This window comes from Perognathus longimembris, chromosome 12 (genome assembly GCF_023159225.1).
Source record: "Perognathus longimembris pacificus isolate PPM17 chromosome 12, ASM2315922v1, whole genome shotgun sequence".
Classification (NCBI taxonomy): domain Eukaryota; kingdom Metazoa; phylum Chordata; class Mammalia; order Rodentia; family Heteromyidae; genus Perognathus; species Perognathus longimembris.
The window spans coordinates 35923810-35949817 of NC_063172.1; the positions used below are offsets into that span (position 1 = coordinate 35923810).

The window sequence follows — 26008 nt, forward strand, 5'->3', positions numbered from 1 at the left end:
TGAACCTTATCACTAACCTCTTAGTGGTCTATTCTCACATTTATAGCTCCCCAAAAGCAATACTGATCTGAATTGGAAGAGCTAGTTCATTATCTCAGAATGCTCCATGTTTGTCCAGTCAAAGTTGGTAAGATCCCCCTGCCAAGGATTTCTTACTGACACTCCTTCAGGAGATCAAGGCCTTCTGGGGACAGCCTTGCACCTGTAATGATACACTAGGCAACTTTTCCAGAAGCCTGGGGTTCCCCACTGTCAAGAGTGCAAGAAAGGCAGAGGCTCAGACTGACTTGGGGCTTCTCTGATATTGGATTAAATTTGCAGGTTCCAGTAAGTCCCTTCTGTCCTACTTCCCATGGTCCTGCGTATCCTGCCCCATCCCGCCGGTCGGAAAGCTGGAGTGCGGCCCAATGTGCAAACCTTGGCGGTGCGTAGTCGCAAAACGCCCCTCCTCCTCTCGCACACTTAAAGAACGACACAGGAGTCATGCGGGCTGTCTCGGGGTAAGCTTCTGGAACTTCCACCGGTTTTACTCAGGGGAGGGGTTTATATAACAGTAATGGTGGCAGGAAGGGGAGGGACTAACTGCATACTAGCGATAGGTTGATAAGCTGCCCATCATAGTGATGTCACAGAACTTCCTCTATGGGCGGTCATCACATCCCATAGGACTGCCCCTTGGGCCTGGCCCGGTGCCATTTTCAGACACACATGGTGGAGACGGAAGGTGGGGCTGGTTTGCTACCTTTTTTGGTTCTGGACCCGGAAGGGGGTAGGAGTGGATAACAGCCAAGCAGCCCCAGGGCGGGAGAAGAGGCAGGCCTCTCGGGACTGCCCCTTAAAGGTATAGCCAGAGCGCAACACCTAGTCTCTACTCCATTTTTTCTAAACATTATCACATAAAAGAGATCATTTTGAGGAGGAAAGGGGATGTCAAATAAGCTCTTGGCAAATGTTTTATTATGGTTGTTTTGAAGTCTGAGACTAATTTTCCCTTTTCTTTTTAACGAACATTTAACCTATAATCATGAACCTATAGTAAGGAGTGAAAATGTTTATCTTTGAAAAGGTTAAGAGAGACTTCACTATTTCACATAGTGCATCATGTCCAACCTGATATTTTTTTTGTGAAAAAAGGGACAGTTTTCATGATAACCCTACATAAGTCATACTGAGACACATTAGTATGTCTTCTTTCTCAATAATAAGACTCATTAAAGAAAGAATTGTAATCATTAAATAGTGAAAGGAGTATGTAACCCAAGGAGGCCTAGTTGGAAAATATAAGCAAATAAGAATGGAAGAGATACAAAAGTTGAGGTGATGGGATGTAGAGATGCCAGAGAGAACCAACATGGATTCCCCCAAAACAGAAGAAACAAAGGTCATAATGGTTCAGATATGCTAGGTATTATCATTGCAAATGCAGGGTAAGATGTGCCTGTTGGAGAAATAAATTTTAGGAGGAAACTATACACTTATACTTTAGTTTGGGAATTTGCTTGATAGTGTATTGGAGATAAAAGTCTGATAGATTTTCTTGCCTGGGCTGGCTTCAAACCATGATCCTTTTATCTCAGCCTCCTGAGCAGTTAGTATTACAGGCATGAGCCACTAGTGCCAGCTTCAGTTTTATAACACTTTATAGCTACATTCAGTAAGGTGACTATCAAACCCTAAATAATTATTTTCAGAACACTGCCCTTCAGCATAACAATCCACTAAGCTTTGTCAATAGAGGAAATTCCACTTTTGCTTAACCTAACAAAACATATGAAGAATGTTAGTCTTAGCATCAGAAGTACACATTTGCCTAGGGTTAGAATGACATGTTGATGAGATATTAGTTCATCACTCACTCCCTATGGATAGAAAACAAACAAGAAACAAACTGAGAAACCAAATGTTCTTTTTGTGTGTGTGCATGAAATCTCAAAATTAGACTACCCTCAGGACTTCCAAATGACCATTTGGAACTTAACCTAGTATTTGGTTTCAGAAAAATAAAATAATAAGTGTAGCTCTTAAAGATCTGTCAAAAGACTTGGATTAAGAAGGAGGAGAATAGCAATAATGATGAAACACTGTATCAGTCCCTACCAGCTCCTGGGGTTTGAGTTAAGCAGTTAGGACCCATCTTATATATTGTGTAACACAGCAAATAGACAACTGCCAGTTGAGATAGGCCACAAATGGCTTGTATTTCATTTTTCATAAAATCCTAGAATAGTCAGTCCTACCTACTGGGACAGGGACTTTTAATCTGGGTAAAAATATACAGAGATTCTCAAAAAGAAATGCCAACTTTCTCTCTCTGAAGGCTTCACTGTGGTAGACACTACAGGAATGAATCAGCTCATGGGTAGATTCAGTAATTGTCCACGCTCCTGCAACTCACTTATCTTTGAGCTAACACACTAAAGGATCATATCTAATTTTATTTTTTTGCTCCTTTTCTTTTACTTTCTTTTTTCTTACGAAAAATCCAAAGACATGTTTTCTTTAATTAAACAGTGGTTTGATATTAATCAGATGCATTTTTAGTGTTAATGGCAAGAAAAAAGGGTTTGTAACTTAAGCTACCAAAATAACAGCCTGACCTCAATTTAATTTCCACAAAGGCTCATTGTACTAATACAAGGAAAAGAACAGGTTTTTACTGAGAGAAAATAAGGAAGATTATATACTTGCTTCTCTTTCCTACTTAAAGAACTCTGAGAGTTTCTTAAATTGGACTTGGAAGCAATTTTTCTTGAAGGCAAAAAAAATTAGCTTTTGGAGCTGTATGAATGCTCATTAATACATTTATTTCATCTATCATGAATTTTTTTAATTAAGAAAGTCTGAGTTTTATTTTGCATCATACTGAGGCACTAATGAGAATAAAGCAAGAAATTAATGATGGATTCTACATTCAATTTTAAGGAGTCTCATGACAATGCAAGTACACAGCCTATACCAGTATTGAAAGTATGAAACATACTATGTTTACAATATAGAGAACACATTATGGGAACATCCTATCAAAAGAGATGGATGGTCTGAATATCTGCAGTTTTTCAAATCTGAAAACTTCAATATACATGTTTTTTCTGTTTGTCGCATTTCCCACCTAGAAGTATACAGGCAAAACTAACAATAGAGAAAGCCTTGGGGTATGGGAGGCAAAGAAGGCTCTGAGGGAATGTGATGTTGGTCCTGAAAAACCAGTATACTGGTCTAGTGTTCAGCCAACATAATGCTACCAAAGCCTGAAAGCCTTAGTCCTTACGTTCTAGACTTAATCAAGAGACAATTCTCCTTAACCTACAATTTCATGACTTCAGAGAAAATAATGATTATTCAGATAACAAATTTACAATACACTACTAAGTATTTTAAAGCAACTGTTTCTTCACAATGAAGAAGGGGCCAAAGGAGTTTTGGAAATGAAAAATGTGGTGCACCTGAAGCTAATTAAATAAATCAATGACTCAAGTATATGTACTCACAAAATTCACTCTGCCAAGGCTCCTAGGACAAATACACACAAAAAAATTAGGGCTGGGAATATGGCCTAATGGCAAGAGTGCTTGCCTCCTGTACTTGAAGCCCTGGGTTCAATTCCCCAGCACCACATATATAGAAAATGGCCAGAAGTGGCGCAGTAGCTCAAGTGGCAGAGTGCCAGCCTTGAGCAAAAAGAAGCCAGGGACAGTGCTCAGGTCCTGAGTCAAAGCCCCAGGACTGGCAAAAAAAAAAAAAAACCCAAAACACACACACACACACACACACACAGAAAAACAATAACAAAACACGCACACGCACACACACACACAATAGTAGGTAACATACAAGAAGACATTTTAAAAACTACAGACATAAAAAAAAGGAAAAAGAGCTTTAGCTATGTACTACTTCCTCAGAAAAGTCTTCTTTGACATATACAATTATTATATGAGCAAAGTAAGAAATGTAGGAAAAAATCAACCCACAGATGGGTATTATAGTACATTAGAGTTTAGATGACACCTTAATAATTCTATTCCTAAAGCCTTCCACAAAAAGTTCTTCTGTTTGTTTTTTACAAAAAGAAAGTAATAAGAAAAAATTTTAATTACTGATAGTATGCAGTAGAGCACAAGAACAACTTAAACAGAATCATATTCATTGGGCAATAAAAGCAATAGATTTCCTCTCACTATATGTATCATCTACATCCAATAGTAATATTTTATAGCCAGTTCTAAACAAATGCAAATGAAACAAAATACCTGATTAAAAGCCATGTTTTGCTCAAGAATACTATGGTTCACATACCACACAGGTTGTTTTACAGCAGATACTAGTTTGCTAAACTTCAGATGGCAAAATGCTAAATCGTGAATTTGGTATTGTCCAGCTAGTTATTTCTCCTCACTCTGGAGACTCTGGTGGGCAAGTTCTGTTGAGAGATCACACTGTGGCCACCATTTTTCTTCTCACAATTGGATCCATTAAGGTTGAATATTCATGTCCTTAAGATGCAAGGCCTAGCAAAAAGCCTCCCACAAATCCACTAGATATCACAATGTTCTGCTTGATAAATTCTGTTGCTTCTTCAATTATATTGTTGATTTCAGGTGTGGCTTTATTTGCTCATTTCTTAATCTGTCTTTTTGGTTTATTTACATTTTTTTAAACTCTCTTCCAGTTGATCTGCACACAGCCACGGTGACTGGCAATCTCTAGGAGAAGAAAACCACCACCTACTGCAGTTGCTGCAAGTTTCCCAACCTTCTGGAACAAAAATCCTGCACACCAGCCAGTCATGCCACCTGTTACAATCTGAGTAGCTACTGAGTATTTTTCTACCACAGGTCCTGAACTGTGGCCAAACACTCGATTCCACCAGTGGTGTCTTCTTGCATACTTAGTTAAATCCAACACTTCGTATGAGTCGTCATCACTCTCATATTCTTGGGGAGGAGGGTTCTGGGAAGCCATGACACCGCCAGCGGTCAGTTCGGCCCACCCCCCCTCAACTGGGCACTTTTCTCAGGAAATTTTTTGAGCACATTTGTCAGGTACATTTTGTGCCAGGTTGAGAGTAAGCATGATGAGCCAAAAAAACACACTACTCTTATCTCTCCATAAAGACACACAATTTTACATAATCATTAATTCTGGTTATTACAAGCAAGGAACATGAAATTCTCTACTATCAATGACGCAAGGAACATGAAATTCTCTACTATCAATGACCTTTTTAGATGGGCTAATCAGAAAAGACCTTTTAAAGGCAACGGATTCCAAGAGGAAACCTAAAGAATGAGTAGAAAGAGGACACACTAAGCAGGGATTTTTTTTTTATTTTTTATTTTATTTTTTTTTTGGCCAGTCCTGGGCCTTGGACTCAGGGCCTGAGCACTGTCCCTGGCTTCTTCCTGCTCAAGGCTAGCACTCTGCCACCTGAGCCACAGCGCCCCTTCTGGCGGTTTTCCATATATGTGGTGCTGGGGAATCGAACTGAGAGCTTCATGTGTAGGAGGCAAGCACTCTTGCCACTAGGCCATATTCCCAGCTCTAAGCAGAGATTTTTAAAATGATCATTTCTGGAGAGAAATTCCTGAGGGACAAGATTATTATGTACTTGCCATATTCTCCTAAGGAAATCCAGAGAAAACATATTATGATCTCACTACCTCTCCCTCAATTTTGGGTGTGCTATATGTCTTGGGAGGATTTATATTCTTGTTTTAATTTCTAAGAGCTCTCCAGTTTTTACCACCTTATTATTTGTATATGGATGCAATATCTTTCCATATTCTCCAAAGAAGTTAAGGATGATACTTTTGAAGTTTGCGTCTTCCTGTATGTTAACTCCTCTCTCTCTCTCTCCTTTCTTTTCTTCTGTCATTTCTTTTTGCTAGTTTAGATCTTTTTCTGAGGCAATCTATTAATCTTTCTTGGATGACTGCATATTTAGCAATTGGTAGGTTAGGAAGGAGTCAGTCAGTATCATCAGAGAGGCAGGTCAAGTTTGATCATTGAGAAATCTTTAGATTTTTTTTTCCTTTTGTACTGTTTGGAATTCCATTACTGTCTGCTTTGATCACCAAAGTTATAGTGGCTTTCTGCTTTCCCTCAGGGCAAATAGGCCAATGTATAAAGTCTTCTCTCGGGCTGGGGATATAGCCTAGTGGCAAGAGTGCCTGCCTCGGATACACGAGGCCCTAGGTTCGATTCCCCAGCACCACATATACAGAAAAAACAGCCATAAGCGGCGCTGTGGCTCACGTGGCAGAGTGCTAGCCTTGAGCGAGAAGAAGCCAGGGACAGTGCTCAGGCCCTGAGTCCAAGGCCCAGGACTGGCCAAAAAAAAAAAAAAAAAAAAGTCTTCTCTCAGTTACCACTTGTCCATTTGTTTTTCAGTTTCCATACTGAGTTGCCATAAACTTTCCCACTTAAAAATTCTTACTCTAACATTTATTCTGACCCCTAAAGACTTTATAGGCAAGTATTTGATGGATACAAAAATCTGTTGTCTTTATCCAAAACTTCCATATATGTTTAATTTTTTTAATTTGTCAATTCATCGCATATACTAAACTGTCATTTGATTCACTGACAGTGAAAAATTTATTTCTCTTCTTGTAATCTCTACCTGGCAGTTAACATTATGGGCCACTTCCTACTTTTTGAAATACACTGTCCTGCAAATCTGGGCCATTTGCCTTCTCATCTTTCCTCACATCCTTCTTCCCAGCATTCAGACTTGCCTTTTGTCTTTTTTTTCTACTTCCATAGTCAAAAGTTAAAATTTCTTATGACATAGTATTAGACGTTTTTCTTCCTTTACTTTGTATCCTCTCTATATGATGTCCTTCAAGTTCTTTGTCTAACTACTATTTAATTCTCAAATTTATATCTGAAAATCTAGATCCCTCCAGTGAGACCTAGATTGCTATATCTAATTGTTTACTTGATTCTCTCTGGGCAGTTTCTATTCAATATATCTGAGACTCTGACTTGACCTGATCAAACTTTGTCCTCTGTCAGCATTCTCTTTCTAGGAAGAGTTGCTACCCACATATATAATCTAAAACAGTAGCAAGCATCCTGGATATGTCCTTTTTTCATCTGCCCGATTCAATCCTTCAAGTTCTATTGATATTATGTCAAATAAATGTTCAACTCATTTGTTAATCTCATATTTTCGACCAAACTTTCCAGATACTACCTCATTGCTCACCTGAACTGGTAAACTAGACTCCTTAATCATCTTCTCCATATTCTCTCCTTATATTCTCACTCCAATCCAAATTCATTTCTACATGGTGTTTTGGAAAAACTGCCCAAGTTTTCATATCTGTTTCAAATCTGTTGATTTATTTGCATTTACAATACAGGTTTGCAGCCTTAGCTTTGCTTACAACATCATGTAAAGCGTGACCCTTGACATAACAGTTTTATCTCACATGATTTTTTTGCACTTTATTCTGTTCATTTAAGTTTCCTTAAATATCTCGTGCCCATCCTGACATAGGCTCTTTTCATAAGGTGTTTCCAACTTCCCTTATCTCTGAATTCTCAGGTATTATGTCTTCCCATATAAATAAAGCACTCAAACTGTGCCTCTGTCTGTCCCACTGCAATGTGTATTCATTCATTAGTGCTCCCACCAGACTAAGAGCTCCCCAAATACCTTCCATATCTTGTACATTCAACACAAGTCACAATGGTTGGGACTTAGAATAAATCAATATACTGTGAGTGAACAAAGCATCTCATTTCATATCAAGATAAATCATCAGTGTTAAGAAGAAATCTATACTTTCAAAAAAAGAAATTGATAGAAATTAAACCGGTGCATTTCCTTACTTTTTTCGTTTTGCCCATTGCCTTCAGAATAGAGAGGTTTAGGTCTTCAAGTGCGGCCAGGACATTCTCATACTCGCCCAAGTGCTGAGAAAAATACTCTGCAAGGTAAACATATTGAACAAAAGTTCATATTTGATTTTAAGTAATTCTAAAACAAAAGAACCAACTGACAATTTACTTCATAAATGTATAAAGGAAATGTTGGCTATCAATGAAAAACAGAAGGCTTTCAAATGAGATGAAGGCACCAATATACTCATTTCCTTTAAAAAAGCAAAAGACTTGTATAGTGTATCATGTTCTAGTATGTATTTTTTTCTTTACCATCTAGACATTCACAGACAGTGAGACCAAAGGAGGATATTCTTGGGAGAGAAATATAAAGGCACAATGCCTATGTGCATCTGATAATATAAAATAATATTTATCAAAATGAATTCTAGGAAATGGAAGCAAGAGGTTTTTTTTCTTCTCACTTCGTTGCTGTTTTTGTTTTCTTTTTCCTTTGTCTTATTTCTTTGTTTATCTGTCTTCGGGAAGGTAAGGGAGTCACAGAAATAATAGGACAAAGGGTGAACAAATGAAACAGTGATGCCAACTAGACACTGTTGAAAATGAACTGTATAACTTGTGAGCGAGGTAGAGAGGAATAAACCGGGAGAGAGCAAGGGTTAATGGCATTGCTCAGAAAGAACATACTCTTTATCTGACTTATGTAACCGTAACTGATCTACACATCACCTTTACAGTAACAATAAAAAACATTCAAAGAAAAAATAAAGAAAAAGAAACCTGATTGGGTATCACTCATGAAAAAAAATCTTCTGTCCCACAAAAATGGGGAAAAACAAATCTGGATCTACTCATAAGGCTGTTTCAATTAAAAATATATAGATATCACTACGAAAGCAATTTTAGAGAAACCTTGAACTGTGTTTTACTGCTTCTGCTAGGAAACTGCCAAAGAATGCAATGTCTCCTCAAGGTTAACAATCAGAGATGCAGTAAGCACCTTCTGTGGTACCATCCACAGGCCTGCTCCTACCATGAGTTACTTTTTTGTTTGGTTGGTTGTGGGTCTTGAATTCTGGGCCTGGGTGCTGTCTCTGAGTTCTTCAAGGCTAGTGCTCTACCACTTGAGCCACAACACCACTTCTGGTTTTCTGGTGCTTAATTGGAGAAATGAATGTCATGGACTTTCCTGCCTGGGCTGGCTTTGAACTGCAATCCTCAGATCCCAGCCTTCTAAATAGCTAAGATTACAGGGGTGATGCCACCAGCATCAGGTGGTGAGCTACTTTTATGACAACAATCCCAACAATTCTTTTCAAAGAATGGAGGTCATCTTTCTCATATTTCTCAGTTACAAAGAATAAACAAGGCATAGAATGCTATTTGTAATGGAAAGTATAGAACACAAGGTAGACTCCAACTAGTTTGGTGAGATATAGTAGCAATTAAATACATGACCTTATATTCCCCTATAGAACTCTTCATATCTCTAAAATGAAAGAGATCTAAGCTGAAACTTAAATACTGAAAAAAACCTAGAACTTCCATGTACTTGAAATCCAACCTGATTGTTGTGGCGAATTCATCTCTGGATGAACTATAGGGTATTATTATCTCTCTGTAATGTGCCATATGTATTTATAAAATTAAATTGAAGTGATAAATAGGAATAAACTCATTTGAAAAACACTTGAGTTTACTGGGACACATTTTGGCATGTTTGATGCAAATTGCCTTAATGAATCAATTTAATACTTAAGATTAAAACCTCTTTTGACATTGATATTAATAACAAATGGAAAGTGTCACTGTCTAATCTATGAACCAATGTTCAGATTTCTCTGAGAAAAATAAAAACACAGATTATCAAAAAATTCTGGATTCTGGTTAAAAATAATATGTTTACAAGCAAGTATAATGCACCCTGGATTATGCAATCTCTATTAGCAATGTAGCACATCTCTTATATAGATTCTTTTATAAAGGGGTTAGTGGAGTTATGTGATATATAAAGAGAATCTTTCTTTAAAACCCACTGATTGGTGGGAATGTGGCATAGTGGTAGCGTGCTTGCCTAGCATGCATGAAACCTTGGGTTTGATTCCTCAGTGCCACATAAACAGAAAAAGCCAGAATTGGTGCTATGGCTCAAGTGGTAGAATGTTAGGCTTGAGCAAAAGAAGCTCAGGAACAGTGTCCTGAGTTCAAGCCCCGGGAATGGCAGAAAAAAAAACCCACTGAAAAATAACATGAATTAATTATGAGGTTGTCTTTCTGATAGAGCTGATAAGAATGTCTGACTGTGCACAATTATTTGTGATAAATGAGGTCTCTGTGGACAATACTCTTAATTAACTAACTAATTAATTTTGACACAGGATCTCACCATGAAGCTCATAACTTCTAGCTCATAATTCCAGCCAAGTGCTTCCATCACATATGTGTTCTACCACACCCAGCTTGAACCTCACTCATTACAAATTAGCACAACATTAGTGTGGCTGTGAAATATCCATGTTAGAAAACTCATACATTTCAAAGTCAAGGCCATACTAAGTTGAAACAGAAACTGTAAAGAAAAACCTAAGAATAATGACATTCTCATTTCTGTGTATACAAGACCTCAAAAAGGACCATATAACACTTTTAGATATAAGTAGGTAAGGAAAGTAGGCATGGGAAAATAAAAGAAAATTTGTGCCTGAAAAGGTTTATGAATAAATAAAGGGTAATGACACCTTTAAAAATATGCATTTCTATCACTAGTAAGAGATTTTCTTTATTCAATTAAGGTTTCTAAAGAGAATTTAGTCTCTCCACTTTGGAACCAACTATGTGGCACATACAGATACAATACAGGCACATGCTGCTAAAATACACGTGAAAAACAATGCCTAATCTGGGTGCCCAGTGGCTCACCCCATAATCCCAGATAGTCAAAAATCTGATATCTGATTATCTCAGCTCAGGCAGACAAATGTGAAAAACTCTTATCTCCAATTATCCAGCAAAATGTTGGATTGGTGATGTGACTCAATTGATAGAGTAACAACTATGAGTGGAAAAGCCAAATGAGAACCCTAGGAGTAGTAGTATGTATGTGTTCACACACACACACACACACACACACACACACACACACACACACACAAGTAAATAAATAAAATAAACCAAAAACCACAAAGCAAAACATGTATTTCTTTTTTTTTCAAATTTTTATTATCAAATTGATGTACAGAGAGGTTACAGTTTCATACATTAGGCATTGGATACATTACTTGTACTGGCAAAACATGTATTTCAACTTCATTTTTCCTTCCTTCTTTCATGCATTTGTTCCCCCTAACTCTTCAATTAGATCACAAGAAAAACAATCATTCCCCAAGCAATATACTAGGTAACAAAGAAGGGAAACTGCAGGGGAGCCCTGCACAGGAGCTCAATCTAGAAATCTGGGTGTGTGAGTTATTTTGAGGGGGTGCAGCTCAGTGTCCCTCAAGCTCCTTCAGAGTGAATTCACTGAGGGACATGCACCAGCAGCCAATAAGACAGCTAGCAATATAGAGAAAAAGGTACTTATCCTCTATGTTTATCATGCAAATGTCTACTTATCATAAGACTAACAAACATTTCTTTAGTGTCTTTTATGTGCTGGGTGTTAGAATATGAAGATGAAAACAGAGCTTCTATTTTTAGGGACCTTACCATCTGGTAAAGAAGAGAAACATTTCAGCAAATTACTGCAATTCACATGATGATTGTTCAAGAGAACTCCAGTACCCAGGTAAAAGTTGCAGTTCCAAAGCTAGGCTACAAATGCTCAAATCTGACTATGTAAGTCAGAGAGACTTCCATAGGGGATACAGCACGGATGACTGAATTAGGAGCTGGATAGGACTAATGTTTTGGTTAATGGGAAGGAAACTAGCAGTATTATGTCTTTGCTGCAGATTTATGTGTAGGTCAGCATTACCAAGACATAAATGATAAGACTGGAAAGATACTTGAAGCTAGAAGGCAGCAAGGAAAGAGGATGGTAAATATCAGTGGTGAGAGAGGAAAATGGATTCATTTCTTGCTTGTCATTCTAACTCTTAACCTTCTATTCCAGTGTTTTCTTGACTATCTGCCATCAAATTCCTCTAGTATCTCATTGTTCAAGGTGAGGCCTATAGACTAGAAGTAAGAGTTGCACCATGGAAGTCACTTGAACGTATTGTCCCAGAGCACTTGTTGAAAATTCAGATTATTGATGAGGTTTCAAAGAGTTGCATGTGAAACTTTGGGTGGTATCCCAGGAGTCATTATATTCTACAAGTTTCCTAGGAGATTATGATGTGCAAATTACATTTGAGACTCCAATGCACAATAGAAAGCCATGGCACAGCTCTGAAAAGGAGAGTGACATTCTCAATCTTATTTGATTACCTTGGATGCACTGGAGATGGTTGGGGAAATGTTGGTGACGCCATCAAGAGAGGGCAATAACAATTGCCTGGAGCCATTCTATGAATCAGGCCAAGTTATGGAGTCAAAGGAGAATGGGGGAGTAGAATTTCAGCCATCTATCAGCGTACCCCAAGATGTGGCAAGCACAGAGGAAAGGTGAATGGTGGCTGTGGGAGTGACTGAGCTTGGACTAATGTCTTATTCATGTTTCTCCTTTGAAACACAACGGCAGTGGGAGCTGGAGAGATGTGTTTTGTTTTTATATCATGCTATTAGAGAGAAATAAATAGCCAGAGCAAATATTAGTTCCTTAAAACTTTGATATGTGGGTAGCAAGAATCACTTCCTGGAGAAAAGGCTACTTTTTATTAAAACTGACATGTGGGTTGTCCAGGTTTCAGAAAAATAGTCATGTAGTGCACATGGAAACATACAAGGACCAATCCTTATCAGTGTTTGGGAAAAATATTTGAAAAGTAAAGAACCTGAATACTGGGTGTAATACAGGTGCAGAATTCAATTTATGCACAGACATATTAAGGTATTTGTCAGAAAGCAAATTGTCTTCTTGTGCATATTCAAGGTGACATCTTCTGTAATAGAATGCTAATGAGAGGTTAGCTTCTTCCTTCCTTCCTAGAGTTAATTTGTGGTGTTGCATGACAAATATTAGGGATGTGTGGTTTTTGTTCTTTTTTACTGGTACTAGAGTTTGAACTCAGGGCCTCATGCTTATTCAGTTAGCACTCTACCATTTTAGCCACACCTGTGGCTCTGCTTTTTGCTAGTGATTTTGAGATGAAGTCTCTTGGACTTTGCTGCCCAAGGTGGCTTCAAACCACAATCCTCTGGCTCTCAGGCTTCTGAATAGATAGTATTACCAGCATGAACCACCAGTGGCCAGTTGTTGGTTTTTCGTTGTTGTTGTTTGTTTGTTTTGTTTTCTTTTATGTTTGTTTCTATTCTGCTTTTCTTTCTTTAACTCTATTGAAAAGGTAATGAGCAAGGGGGTTACAATTACATAAGTAAGGCAGTGATTTTACTGTTACCCCATCTCTCATTTTCTCCCATTTACCCTCACTTCCCCCACATGTTGTAAGGTTCATATCCAACAGAGTGACATGTGAGTGTCAATGTTGCATTAGTTCATCCTTTGTCCCACTGTATTCTGCTTTTCAATTTTCCAAGTTGCTGAGTTTTCAGCTCTAACCTGAGGGTTGCATATCAGAACCAAAGGACCCATGGATGCCACAAAGGTCATACTGGGAACTGGTCTCACAAAGTACTTCACACACCATGAGAGTTCTGAATCAGTAGAACAGACAGGAAAGAAAAGAATTAAGAGAGAGTTAAAGCTTCCATTATTAGACTAGAGAGATCAAGTGAGACTGTAGAATATAAGTTATTTTGAGTCACTCTATGTGTTTTATTGCTCATTACCTAAGAGCACAGGCCAGGAAGACACAGAGCTACAAGTCTGGAGGCGGACATAGATTTCTGGGATTTCCCAGCACACACAGTCACTGACAATGGACAGTCAGTACTGCCCAGATTCCCACAGGTGAGCTGTTGTCACTAAGCAGTTTGCTCAGGAGAGCCCAGGACATAGCTAATAGGGGAAGCTAATAATTGTTTATTCTGAGAGTTTCCTGTACCCTTGTTTTTCAAATCTTGTTAATTGATTTTATATTTGAAAATATGTTAATATTTGGTAGACAACAAACAACTAGCTGAAAATCACATTGTTAAATATACTATCTTGGTCACAAAACTGTCTTACAGAAATGCTTTCAGATTAAGTAAACCAGCTACACGAGCTTTCATTGCAATTATTTTTTTTTCTAATCTATAAATACTTCAAAATACTTAGCTACCATGTTCAAAATTTGTGAAGGATTTAGTAAAAATGAGGAGGGCTAGGAAAACAGTCAAAAACGGCTAGGATTAGGAAAGGAAAGTGATAATAATGCTCCTGTCTCATTTTAAATCAGAGTTAAAGATAGTATGAATACAAGCCCAGAGCCTCAATCCTAGAGTTCAGACACAGTTTGAACTCTTAAGTACCATCATGGTGCACACTGAGTGATAATGGTATGCTACCCTTTAGGAGATTTCATAATTATTTCTCAAGTGTGAATAACCTTGGCATTCCCATACCTGCTGGTGAGTATTCATCCAGAAAATTCTCTACTTGAGAAACACATATTGAGGAACTTACCAAAGGCACCACTGGTACAAGTATGCAAAGAGAATCCATACATTTTTACCTTAATAATACTATTAGTGCCAGTGGACAATGGGAAAGAAATTGAAAATCTATTAAAAGGGAGATGGTTGAAAAAATTGAAGTAAAGAAGATATTCTTCAGTTTTTTTTAAATGAATGAAGTAGAATGGCATGTGGTTGCAGTCATCATCTAGAACCATCTCACTGCTGGAACACAATGGTGTACACACATTTATATCAATCCCAATAGTTGGGTTAAAATGTTTGGAGAGATGCTTTGGGCAATTGTCAATGGAGAATAGAATTAGGAAGTTCTGGAAGTAAGGGACTGGCATTTTACCCACACAAAGAATTGTGTATTGTTAAACATTTTTGAATAGTGTATAAATAGCTACTTTTATAATTAAAATAAGGGTAATGCCAAGCACCACACTGATGGATCATGCTTGTGATCCTTGCTGATCAGGAGGCTGAGACCTGAAGACAGAGATTTGAAGGCATCCTGGTCAGAAAAGTCCATGAGAATCTATTTCCATTTAACCAGCAAAAATGCCTACTGGAGGCACAGCTCTAGTGGTAGAATATCATCCAGCCATAAGTGAAAATGGGGAGAAAGAGTATGAAGTTCTGAGTTCAACCTCCAGTATGACACACACAAGTTCTAGGTCCATAACTATGTAAGCTAACAACTTAAGAAAAAGAAGAATAAAAGTACTAGACATCTGGAATGTGTAATTAGATTTTTGGAGAAAGTACAGGAAATTTCTTCTCTGTGCTAATCAAGCTGTACCCCTCCCACAAGGGGGAACTTGTAGTTGATGCAAATCTACATATTCCCTTGTTCACACTACAGTATTTTGCTCTGATTAGAATCCAACTTAAATATTTACTTTGTATTAATAATAAGAAATGAATAAGAAATGAACCACACTCTGGAATTTAAATGCAAATTCTTGAACAGAGAGGAGGAGAATAATGACATGAGCAAGAATACAATTCCTGGATTTATAAAATGTACATCAGTTTGGTTGAATTAAAGCCCCCCATCTCCTAGTTCCCTAGCTAAAACTATGGGTGAAAAAATCAGTACAGCTCTTTTAATAAATACAGGGTAGATTCCTAATCAAGTTCTTTTATTAAAGGAGAAAGATAGACTCAAAAATTGTGAAAGATTAAGTGGAAATACATGATCATACTTTAAAATTTGAAGCAGTTTTAAGGGTAGATGGAAATTAAAACAATATTCCTTAATGATAACATAGAAAATAAGGAAGCGCATCTCAGTTTTTTAATTTTTTTATTTCTTTATTGTCAAAGTGAAGTACATAGGGGTTACAGTTTCATATGTAAGGCAGTGAGTACATTTCTTATTCAACTTGTTACCTCCTCCCTCATTTCCCCCCATCGCCTCCCTCCCTATTTCCCTCTCCCCCCATCAGTTGTACAGTTGGTTACACCATATAGTTTTGTAAGTATTGCTGTTGTGTTGGTTTGTCTTTTTGTTCTTTGTCTCTTAATTTTGGTATACCCTTTCCCTTTCCTAGTTCCTATATGTATATACAATATCCAGTGTACTAAAATCAGTTACAGTGATATCAGGAGTAAAACCATTGGAAAGAAATATGGAAAAAAAAAGGGCATGGTTTCACATGACACGTTGAATATAACAACAATGATATACCACTTGTTTCCATAACTTGAAGTTCATTTTGCTTAGTTAGCATCATCTTATGTATTCATATGGGCATAGCTATTGAGTTATTGTGATCTTCTGTTAGTACTATCCTAGACGTGTACTAATTATTCCCAATGAGGGAAACCATAGAGTCTATGTTTCTTTGGGTCTGGCTCACTTCACTTACTATGATTTTTTCCAGGTCTTTCTGTTTTCTTACGAATGGAGCAATGCCATTCTTTCTGATAGAGGCATAGAGTTCCACTGTGTATTATGTATCACATTTTCTTGATCCGCTCATCTACTGAGGGCCATCTGGGATGGTTCCATATTTTAATCTTTTTTTTTTTTTTGGCCAGTCCTGGGCCTTGGACTCAGAGCCTGAGCACTGAGCACTGTCCCTGGCTTCTTCCCGCTCAAGGCTAGCACTCTGCCACTTGAGCCACAGCGCCGCTTCTGGCCGTTTTCTGTATATGTGGTGCTGGGGAATTGAACCTAGGGCCTCGTGTATCCGAGGCAGGCACTCTTGCCACTAGGCTATATCCCCAGCCCATATTTTAATCTTAAAAGACCTTCATAACATTAGTTTGTCCTCAGCTATGCTGAGCCAGGCAAAACGAAGTGAAGCACTGAAGAATTATCTGAATGACTTGAGGAAATGGTTACTTCGTCCTGACTGCTCTAAACATTTGAAGCAAATCGCTATTCTACTGTCATGAAATAACCATGTTGCCTTTCTACTACACTGGCAGAGCTATGCTGCACATGAATGTGACTGGACCACATTTGACCTTTGTGGGTACTGCCATTCATCATCAAGTCTCGTATCATGGTCCATATGGATATTTATTTTTGCTATTTAGCATGGTAATTGCCTTGTGTGGATGACTATGTGTGAAAGTATGCCAGTATTCCTCCTACTATTGTTCATAACTATAAAAAACTTAATATGCTTTGATACCCAAGTTCCTTGATTCTACATAACCACAGAGCAACCCACTTTTCCCAGTTAGTTCTCTTGCCTGAACTGGGATGGACACCAGGTAGAAACAGGAAGTGTAGAGATTTTTATGACCATTGGAGATTTCATTCAAAAAGAAATGTATTCTTTATCTGACTTATGGAATCATAACTCCTCTGTAATCACCTTTACAATAACAATAAGGTAAAAAAAGAAAATAAAAAGACTCAGACTTTGGTATAGTAACATGAATACCTTTCTGCAACTTGGTACATATTAATTAAAATATAATATATATCAAGAATTGAATTCTCATGGTTAGTAAATGTAATACTTTTGTTGTTCTATTTGTCCTGACATGACATCTCTTTTATACTTTGTTGAAATAGAAAATAATTTCCGTTAAATATTATAGAATGTCCTTTTTGTCATTATTATAAACTTTAACATAAGAATTATAAGATGTTCAAAGAATACTCATGTTTTTTGCTAGGTGTTCTACAGAAATTTACCTCTAACAAGAAAAATGTTTCAAGCCACTTAGACAATAAGATCAAGCTTGAACAAAAGTTATTATCACATGTATTTATCTTAAAATAAAAAACGTGAAACCTTGCAATATTCAGAAAAATATGGCTGCTTCAAAATGAATAGCATCATAATGCTTCACAAATTTCCATAACAAAGAATAACTTTCAAGCATATTTACTTTTCTGCATTTCTAATCTTTGACTTTTGCTCCTAACCACAAAGATAAAAAAACGTAATTGGAGAGGCCATTAAACCAGGCATTTGTGAAGATTTATCTCTCTCAGTTTGAATCACTTGTTTTCTAAGTGACATTTAAAACTCTAGAATGGGTTTAGGCAGGCATGGGACAAAGATATTTTTGCATTTCATGGGTACAGGCTTTGCAAAACAGTAACAAAAAACTCAGTAGAGTGTATTGTGAAGAGAATAATGAAGTTGCATTAAACACCAATTTAAAAATATATTCAAACTAGGGAAGAATTAGCTCCTGTGAAATTAATGTACCAATTACAATACAATTATTCTCCTTCCATGAACAAAGTGTTTTCTGCAGTGAAATGTTCTCTTAACTAAAATTCATGAGTAAAGGTAAATCCCTTAGATGGATAGAGATAGCTATACATTGATATCTACATCTCTTTCTCTGTATCATCTATCTATCTATCTATCTATCTATCTATCTATCTATCTATCTATCTATCTATCTATCTATCTATCTGTATATGTCCAGAACCCTGGATCTAAACATGTCAGACAATTTTCCTTTTCTTTCTAAAGTAAGTAGTGGGTTTGATTGGTCCTTTTTCCTTTGTTTTTAATTATTTATTTTTTTGGTTATAAGAAAGTAGTTGTACAAAGGGATTACAGTTCAGCATTACAGTTTATGAGGATAATACAAATTGATCAACGTCACCCCTTTCATCATTCTTCCCTATCTTTCCGAACCCCGCATACCTTTTCAATTTACCTAGTTGCACTTATACACACACACACACACACACACACACACACACACACACACACAGTATTATGTGTGAATTTAGAGAAACTTACCACATAGTTCTTCTGTGTCAAGATTGCTGAAAAGATGAAAAAAAGGCATTACTACTTTAGAAACATTTTTCACATAAGGCTTTTTGACTTTTAGTGCTATGAATCAAACCCAAGGCCTCCCTCTTCCCAGACAAGGGCTTTATCATTGGCCTACATCTTCAACTCTTCATTTAAGTTTTTAAGTAATTAAGTTATGCTATAACCCCTATTTTATATTAATAAGTGGTAGACAGGGTATTTATTTCATAAATTCTACATTGTTTATTCATAGGATATTAACAAAGACTATTTAAGACTCTATCTGAACAAATAATTCCTAGAGTTTGTGCTTTTTCCTGCAACATGTAGAGGAAATAATGCATAATGATGAAGAATGGTACATTTTGGGGCTTGCAATGTACATTACTAACACTGGGGACTTTGACTAACTTTATCACACTTAATAATTTTAAACTGAAGATTTCATCCTATGACATTGAATATATATATATATATATATTCTTGGATAAATTATACTTACATTCTTTAGTGAATCTTCTTGTAAAGTACTTACTATCAAATAGAATATGTAAGGTCTTTTGCAGTACTTTTAATGTGAACTTCTAGTTATTTCACAGACATTTATTTCTAGGTACTAAGCATCATTGTAATTGCCACTGACATATGAGAATGCACTAAATACAAAAATAAATTTATCAGATTTTTAATCTTTAGGAGCTCAGTTTAGAGATAGACTCATCTAGTAAATAAGTGGATTAAATTGCAGTAAAATAGTTGACATGAGAGAACATGGAAAACCAGAGAAAAACCTCAAGAAATATATTATAGAGGATGGCATATTTGAGATAAATCACAAGGATTAAATATAAGTAGAAAAGATGACAAAGGAAAATACTGTAATTAGAAGGAATACTATGATAAGGAATGACGTGGACAGAATATTTAATTAGTTTCAGAAGACTGAGTGCTTCCTTTGGCTGAAATACAGATCCTTAGGAGGAAGTGGGACTAAAACCCAAAAGACCTCATTAAAAAATCAAGAAGTTTCTACTTTACCTTTTACAAATTTGGAATCGCAATTTTACTAAGATGATAAACATGACTAGATTTATAAACAGTTACAAATGCAAATGTTATAAAGGTCACTGACAGATGGGTTGAGATTGGGCAAAAGCTGGGTGAAAATGAGTCCAGTAACCCAGTTTGCAATTTTTTATGACAACCCAGGCCAGTTCTGAGCAGGATGCACAACCTACAGAGATTGTATACAAGCTGTGAAGTAAGAAGAGCATTTGAGGATACTTTCCCAACATTTTTCATTTCTTTTTGTGTAATTTTATAATGTAAAAAATTCATACAGGGATGCATTTACATAACTTATGAACAAACAAAATTACACATATGTATTTGAATTGCAAATTTCACAGCTGTACCTATTAGAGTCTTGTAATGACAGGGAGTGAGGAAGAAAACAATAGATATATGTGGAAGATTCTGAGGTAAACTAACTTTAATTAGATAGCTTAGAAATTATTAGTACTATCACTGCAACCATTCAGATACATGGTTTTTAAAAATCTTAGTTGTTTTTTTCCTACATCTTAGCATTTTGTAGAACTTCACATTTGGATAATGCATTACAAGTCACTTTGTTTTTGCATTTGTTTTCCTCAGAATGGTTTACAATTCCATAACGAGTTTCATTTTGAATTTGTAAGAGAATGGACAGCATCAATCCATTATTGAGAATTAAATTAGCTGGAATAGAGCATAAATCATAGCAGTTCAGAATAATTTGCTAGACAGAATCTCTGCTTGTTCCTTAATAAAAGATTATGTTTGCCAAATGCTATAGCGTTTGTGGCCTAAAGCATGCCTTTATTTAGCTTTTTCTCTGTGTGCGCTATGTTGCTAGTAGTTGGAAAGAAGCCATGGTTCTTTTTTATAGTAGGTTCATATGAGTGAATTCTAGTAGAACTGACTTCATATTGAGATGTATTTCCAACATTGTCCAATGTCATCTTATTAAGGAGAGACAAGGGAATAGGAGAAGGGAGGGTAAGAGAGGAGATGGAAAGTGAAAAGGAGAGGGGAAGAACGAGGGTGGGGTTACTGCTCAAGTAGTATCCCCTTCCCTCTAGAAGCAATGCCTGTGTTCATGCTAGGCCCTAATCCTTAGTTAGCTGCAAGCTAAGGTCTCTGTGAATACAACAGTTGGCCATTGTCTGTAGGAATATCTTAATAATATTTGCTTCAAAAATCCCTTTGGCTACTGTCTATTATGTCCACAGATTCCTCCAAGTTCAATTCTCTTGGCTCAACTCAGCTTAAGTGGTATTTATAGTGAATGTCTACAGCAGGAGCACCTCTACTCCAGATTTCAACTTTCCTACAAACTACTGTTATCTCTCTACTTCGAATCAGCTTCTTCTATATCCAATTTCAAATATGATTCATGATATTAACTGCTATTACAAGGCATTTGCAAAGTCAGGTGTTTGGTTCTTTTTCTAATATCTCAATATTACTTCTGTTGATTTTCATTCATGCTATCTTGTTTGGTGTGTCATAACTAGCTCAGCACATTTGATGTGTCATAACTAGCTCAGCACATTTGCTATCAAACTAATGGAGGGACACTCTGCCCAAATGGCCTTTACTGAATGGAGAAATCACAATATTACTGTATTACTGTATACAATGAATATTTTACAAAGTAAAATCAACAATGATTGAGTATAACTTAGAGGAATCTGGGGACATAAACATGGACACTGTGTCTCAAGGGATAAGGATACCACAGGGGTTATCAAAGAAGGCTTAGACCAGGTAATTGGTAGGGAAAACACACACACACACACACACACACACACACACACACACACACACACACACACACACACCAGAACCAGCACAAAAATCAAAAGTGGAGATTGCTTCTTAGGATCAAGACCAGAACTCAGTTGTTAGATACAAGATGACGCATAGGCCAGGTTGTAAAAATATTGTGACTTGATATTGGATCCTGGAGTCCTGGCAATAGCTGTATACATCCTTTCTGCAAAGCCTATAATTATTTCTATAATCCATGGTGGGTCATTCACAGGAACAAGTTTATAGAGATGTGACCTATATAGACTTGTATCAGATACCACTTTTTATTCTATCAGCTTGAAGTATGCACTATGGAGTGTACAGTGATCTTCATATACTTTGTAGTTGGATCTCCTATGGGGTGTCTGGGGAATCTCACAAACAAGAAACTGAACTTTTCTAATACTGAAGCCAATTAAGGTCAGACTATTTTCCATACATAAACACAATTCCCAATCTATGATAGACAAAATAGAATTGGAAACACATTTTTTCTTAAGCTAAAAGTTATTGACTTAGTCATTCATGAACAATTTTGTGTGCATTGTAGTGGACTGAACTGTGTCCTCTCAAAAATTTGTTCAAATTCTAGACTGGTTACCTATGGGTAGGCTCTTCTTTGGAATAAGATCTTTATACGCAGAATCAAGTTAAAGTGAGGTTTTGCTGAATTAGTGTATGCCCTAAGTCAGTGACTTTTTCTATATATGAGAGAGGGAGATTTGAATAAAGAGACAGAGGTACACAGAAGAAAGACATGTGAAGATGGAGGTGGAGATAAAATTATGCTCCCAAAGATAAGAAACACCAAGATTTGGCAGCAGAATCTGGAAAAGTCATGAGAAGATTCTTCTTTAAACACGTTGGAAGTAGCATGCTCCTGATGGCACCTTTATGATAAATGTTGTGACTTTAGAACTGTAAGGACATGGGTTTTCATTGTTTAAGCTAGCTAGTGGGTGACAATTTTTGTTACAGCAATGCTGGACACTAATGTAGGCACAGTTCCTATGAACTGTCTGACGTTCAAGCCGGCATCCAGACAAAAAAGCAGAAGTTTTGGTTTGTGTGTCACTTGACTGTCCTTTGAACACTTAATGAATTAAAGAACTAGCTTGAATGTTGGAAGTCACTGCTCTCCATTTAAATCAATTGAATTTCTGGAATTCAAAAATAAACATTTACGATACTCTAGAGCATCAATTATGGGGAAAGAAATGAAAAGAAATGAACTTCATTGTTAAATTGCAGATAACAAGTATGGAATCATTGGCATGCACCGGTATACAGTTTTGAAATATTTGCATGGCATGCTTCACTTCCTGCAAAGACTCACTATCTTCATTGTGTAGGAGGGGGCCTTGGGCTGTAGGTAATTTGAAGTTATTTGTTTGATGACACGTATTTACTGAGTGGGGGTGCTTAAGATCCAAACCTAGGTTCATTTGACTTGAGAGAGCTCTCATGTATTTATACAGGAACTTGGACTCCATTGCAAAAATTTGGAGTTTATAGCAGTGGGTGATTCAGTCACAAAGTAAATAAATGAAAGAAGCAGGAACAGTCAACTGCATAAAGCAAAAGAGATGTGCACATTAGAATCTTCATTAGGACTCTTCATGCAAATCATGTCTTCAGACTTAACACGGTAAGCATAGAAAACTTTCCCATTGCCATTCACTGATGTCCAAGTATTGAACCATACAGTCAAGTTTTAGACTGAATCCACCATTTCAGACATTAAGGGAGAAAGAGAGATTGCAATAGAGCATACACAGAGGATGGTCAGAAAACAATGAGGAAGTTGAGAAAGACACTCCAAGCTCTGGTGAAGAATTACTGAAGTTCCCACTTAGTACTATTGGTCATTTGTTGTTGTTGTTTAATTGTCAAAATGATGTATATAGGGGTTACTGTTATATACCTAAGATAGTAAGCACATTTCTTGTCATACTTGTTATCCTCTTCCTCATTTTTCTTCCACCTTCCATTCCCCCAAACCATCCTCCCCGACTTTCATCATTTTTTCCCCTTTCCAACAATGGACATCATCATTCTAATCTACAAAGCTTATGAACTCTATGAACATCAACAATAAAACAATTTCTTCAAGGTTGGTTGATATGTACCTTTCCTTTTGCTTAGTATCATCTGTTCCTGTTGGTCATTTTTGAAACAACTGTTTTACTCTTTTACTAAAAGTTTTCAAGACTTGGAAATGATAAAGGAGATGGATCATGACCAAGAAAAGAACATGAAAGCAAGAAACAGCAATGACTAAGGAGTCAGAGGGAGACGCTTCAAATGAACAAAGAAAGCCAGGCGTATTTGCAGAATGGGATCAATTGGTTGAAGAAGAGAAAGTAATTGGAAAAAAGAGGCCACAGCAGAGGCCATGGTGCAAGAGAGACCCAAGAGGCAAGTATAATTTAGAAGAAGGGGAGATATGTTTATTTTTTTCCTCCTCAGAGCTTGAATTTTTCTTTTAGGCAAAAATCTAATTGAATGGTATTTGAAACAATTTTCTACTTTAGATATTTCTAAATCTGGATGAGCAAAGGCACCACCTGGAGTATTTTTTTTAAAAAAAGCACACACACACAAATTTCTAGGCCAAACTCCTAAGAATATTGCTTTAGAAATTCAAGGTAGAAGTCAGGAATCTCTTCTTTCCTTTTTTTTTTTTTTTTTTTTTTTTTGCCAATCCTGGCACTTGAACTCAGGGGCCTGAGCACTGTCCCTGGCTTCTTTTTGTTCAAGGCTAGCACTCTACCACTTCAGCCACAGTGCCCCTTTTTTCTATATATATGTGGTGCTGAGGAATCGAACCCAGAGCTTCATGTATACGAGGTGAGCACTGTACCACTGGGCCATATTCCCAGCCCCTAGGAATCTCTGCTTTCACAAATCGCAAAGGTGATTTTGTTAGCTCCCATCTCTCTACACAATCTCTCCACACTACCTCTCAAAGCAAATAAAGCATTTCCTGGCAATGAAACAATCTGCACTGTCACTGTAAGTGGTGCCTTAAATTTATTATAATTACATACTATATGTTAACAGCACTAAACTCAATAATTATATATACACACAATAATAGACATTGTTGGGCTTTTTAGAGAGCTTAATTACATTCAGCAGGGGACAAGATCTGCTTACTCAAAAGGTCAATTTCTAAGTGACAATCGAACATTTGGCCTTGCTCTCTCGAAGCCAAGTCTGAGACCTAATGGAGAAAACAAGCTTTTGTGAAAATTTTCCCATGGACTGATGCTAAAGTCCTTCTGTACTTTTCCCTCAAAGCTTATTATCTTCATCACTTATCAATTGCTGATGCCACTCTTACTTCTTTCCTCCTTAGTTCTATCTTCCTTCTCAAACCCAATACTTTGTGAATCCTACTTTTGTGTGTTTTTTTTTTTTCTCACTTTAATATCCTACCAGTATTTACACCAGTGCTTTCAAATACTTTTGAACATAAAGGTCTTGTGACGAACATGCTAAAACTCAGGCAGCATGACTACAGGTTCTCTACCAGGGTCGAATTTTTCTGGAACATGCTAAAAGTGACTCCAGGAGCAGCAGTGATTTGAAAAGTGATTGACACCTCACCAGGTGCATCTGAGCTCAGCTTCTTCTTGATTTTTTCCTGACCCACGTTTGGTGGAAAGCTATTGGCTCCAGCATCATGAAGCACAAGCACCATCTGTCAGTCAGTACTATTCCTGCTCACTTGCATTAACTCCTTCATGGCATGGGAGAAATTCTTCCCTACCTTCTTCAAGTATTCACAAATAGCCTTCCTTCTGAAAATTCAAACAACAATGTTATGACACAGTTTTGTCCTAGGCTCTGATTTTGAACAGATTTCCAGGAATAATTTTTAAAATTGCTTCTTCAATCTTATGCCGGCCATAAACATTATATATTGAGCCTACCATTTAAAGATATTCTTAGCTAGGTGATGGTGCCTCAGGTCTGTAATCCTAGCTACTCAGTAGGTAGAGATATGGTTATGGTTCAAAGAGAACCAGAAGTGGAGCTGTGGATCAAGTAGTAGAGTGCAGGCCTTGAACAAAAAGCTAAGGGACAGCATTCAGACCCCAAGTTCAAGCTCCAGTACCAACACACACACACACACACACACACACACACACACACACACGCACACAGAGAATTCTTTAGTAATGTGAATTCAGAAAACAAAAACAGTAAGAATTTAATATTGTAAAATAAAGTCTTACTAGGCAAGAGGAGAGAAGAAAAATCATAAAAAAAGAATTCCCAGACACTTTTTTTTATTATTAAAATGTGCTGTATGACTGCAGAAGCACATTGACAAGCTGTTTTGGTGGCTTAACATTGTACTTGCTTCCCTGAGGAGTTTT

The 26008-nt window shown here is 37.0% G+C and overlaps 1 protein-coding gene and 1 pseudogene across 1 annotated transcript in view; both read right to left on the minus strand.

The window, feature by feature from the left end:
- Necab1 (N-terminal EF-hand calcium binding protein 1) overlaps window positions 1–26008 on the minus strand; it is a 145354-nt gene that overhangs the window by 63302 nt on the left and 56044 nt on the right. Inside the window, exons 4-5 of the mRNA XM_048358630.1 lie at window positions 18747–18772; window positions 7840–7937 (exon numbers count right to left, since the gene is read on the minus strand). Coding sequence (XP_048214587.1) covers window positions 7840–7937; window positions 18747–18772 — 124 coding nt within the window. The remainder of the gene's footprint in view (window positions 1–7839; window positions 7938–18746; window positions 18773–26008) is intronic.
- On the minus strand, window positions 3821–4962 carry LOC125360570 (annotated as a pseudogene).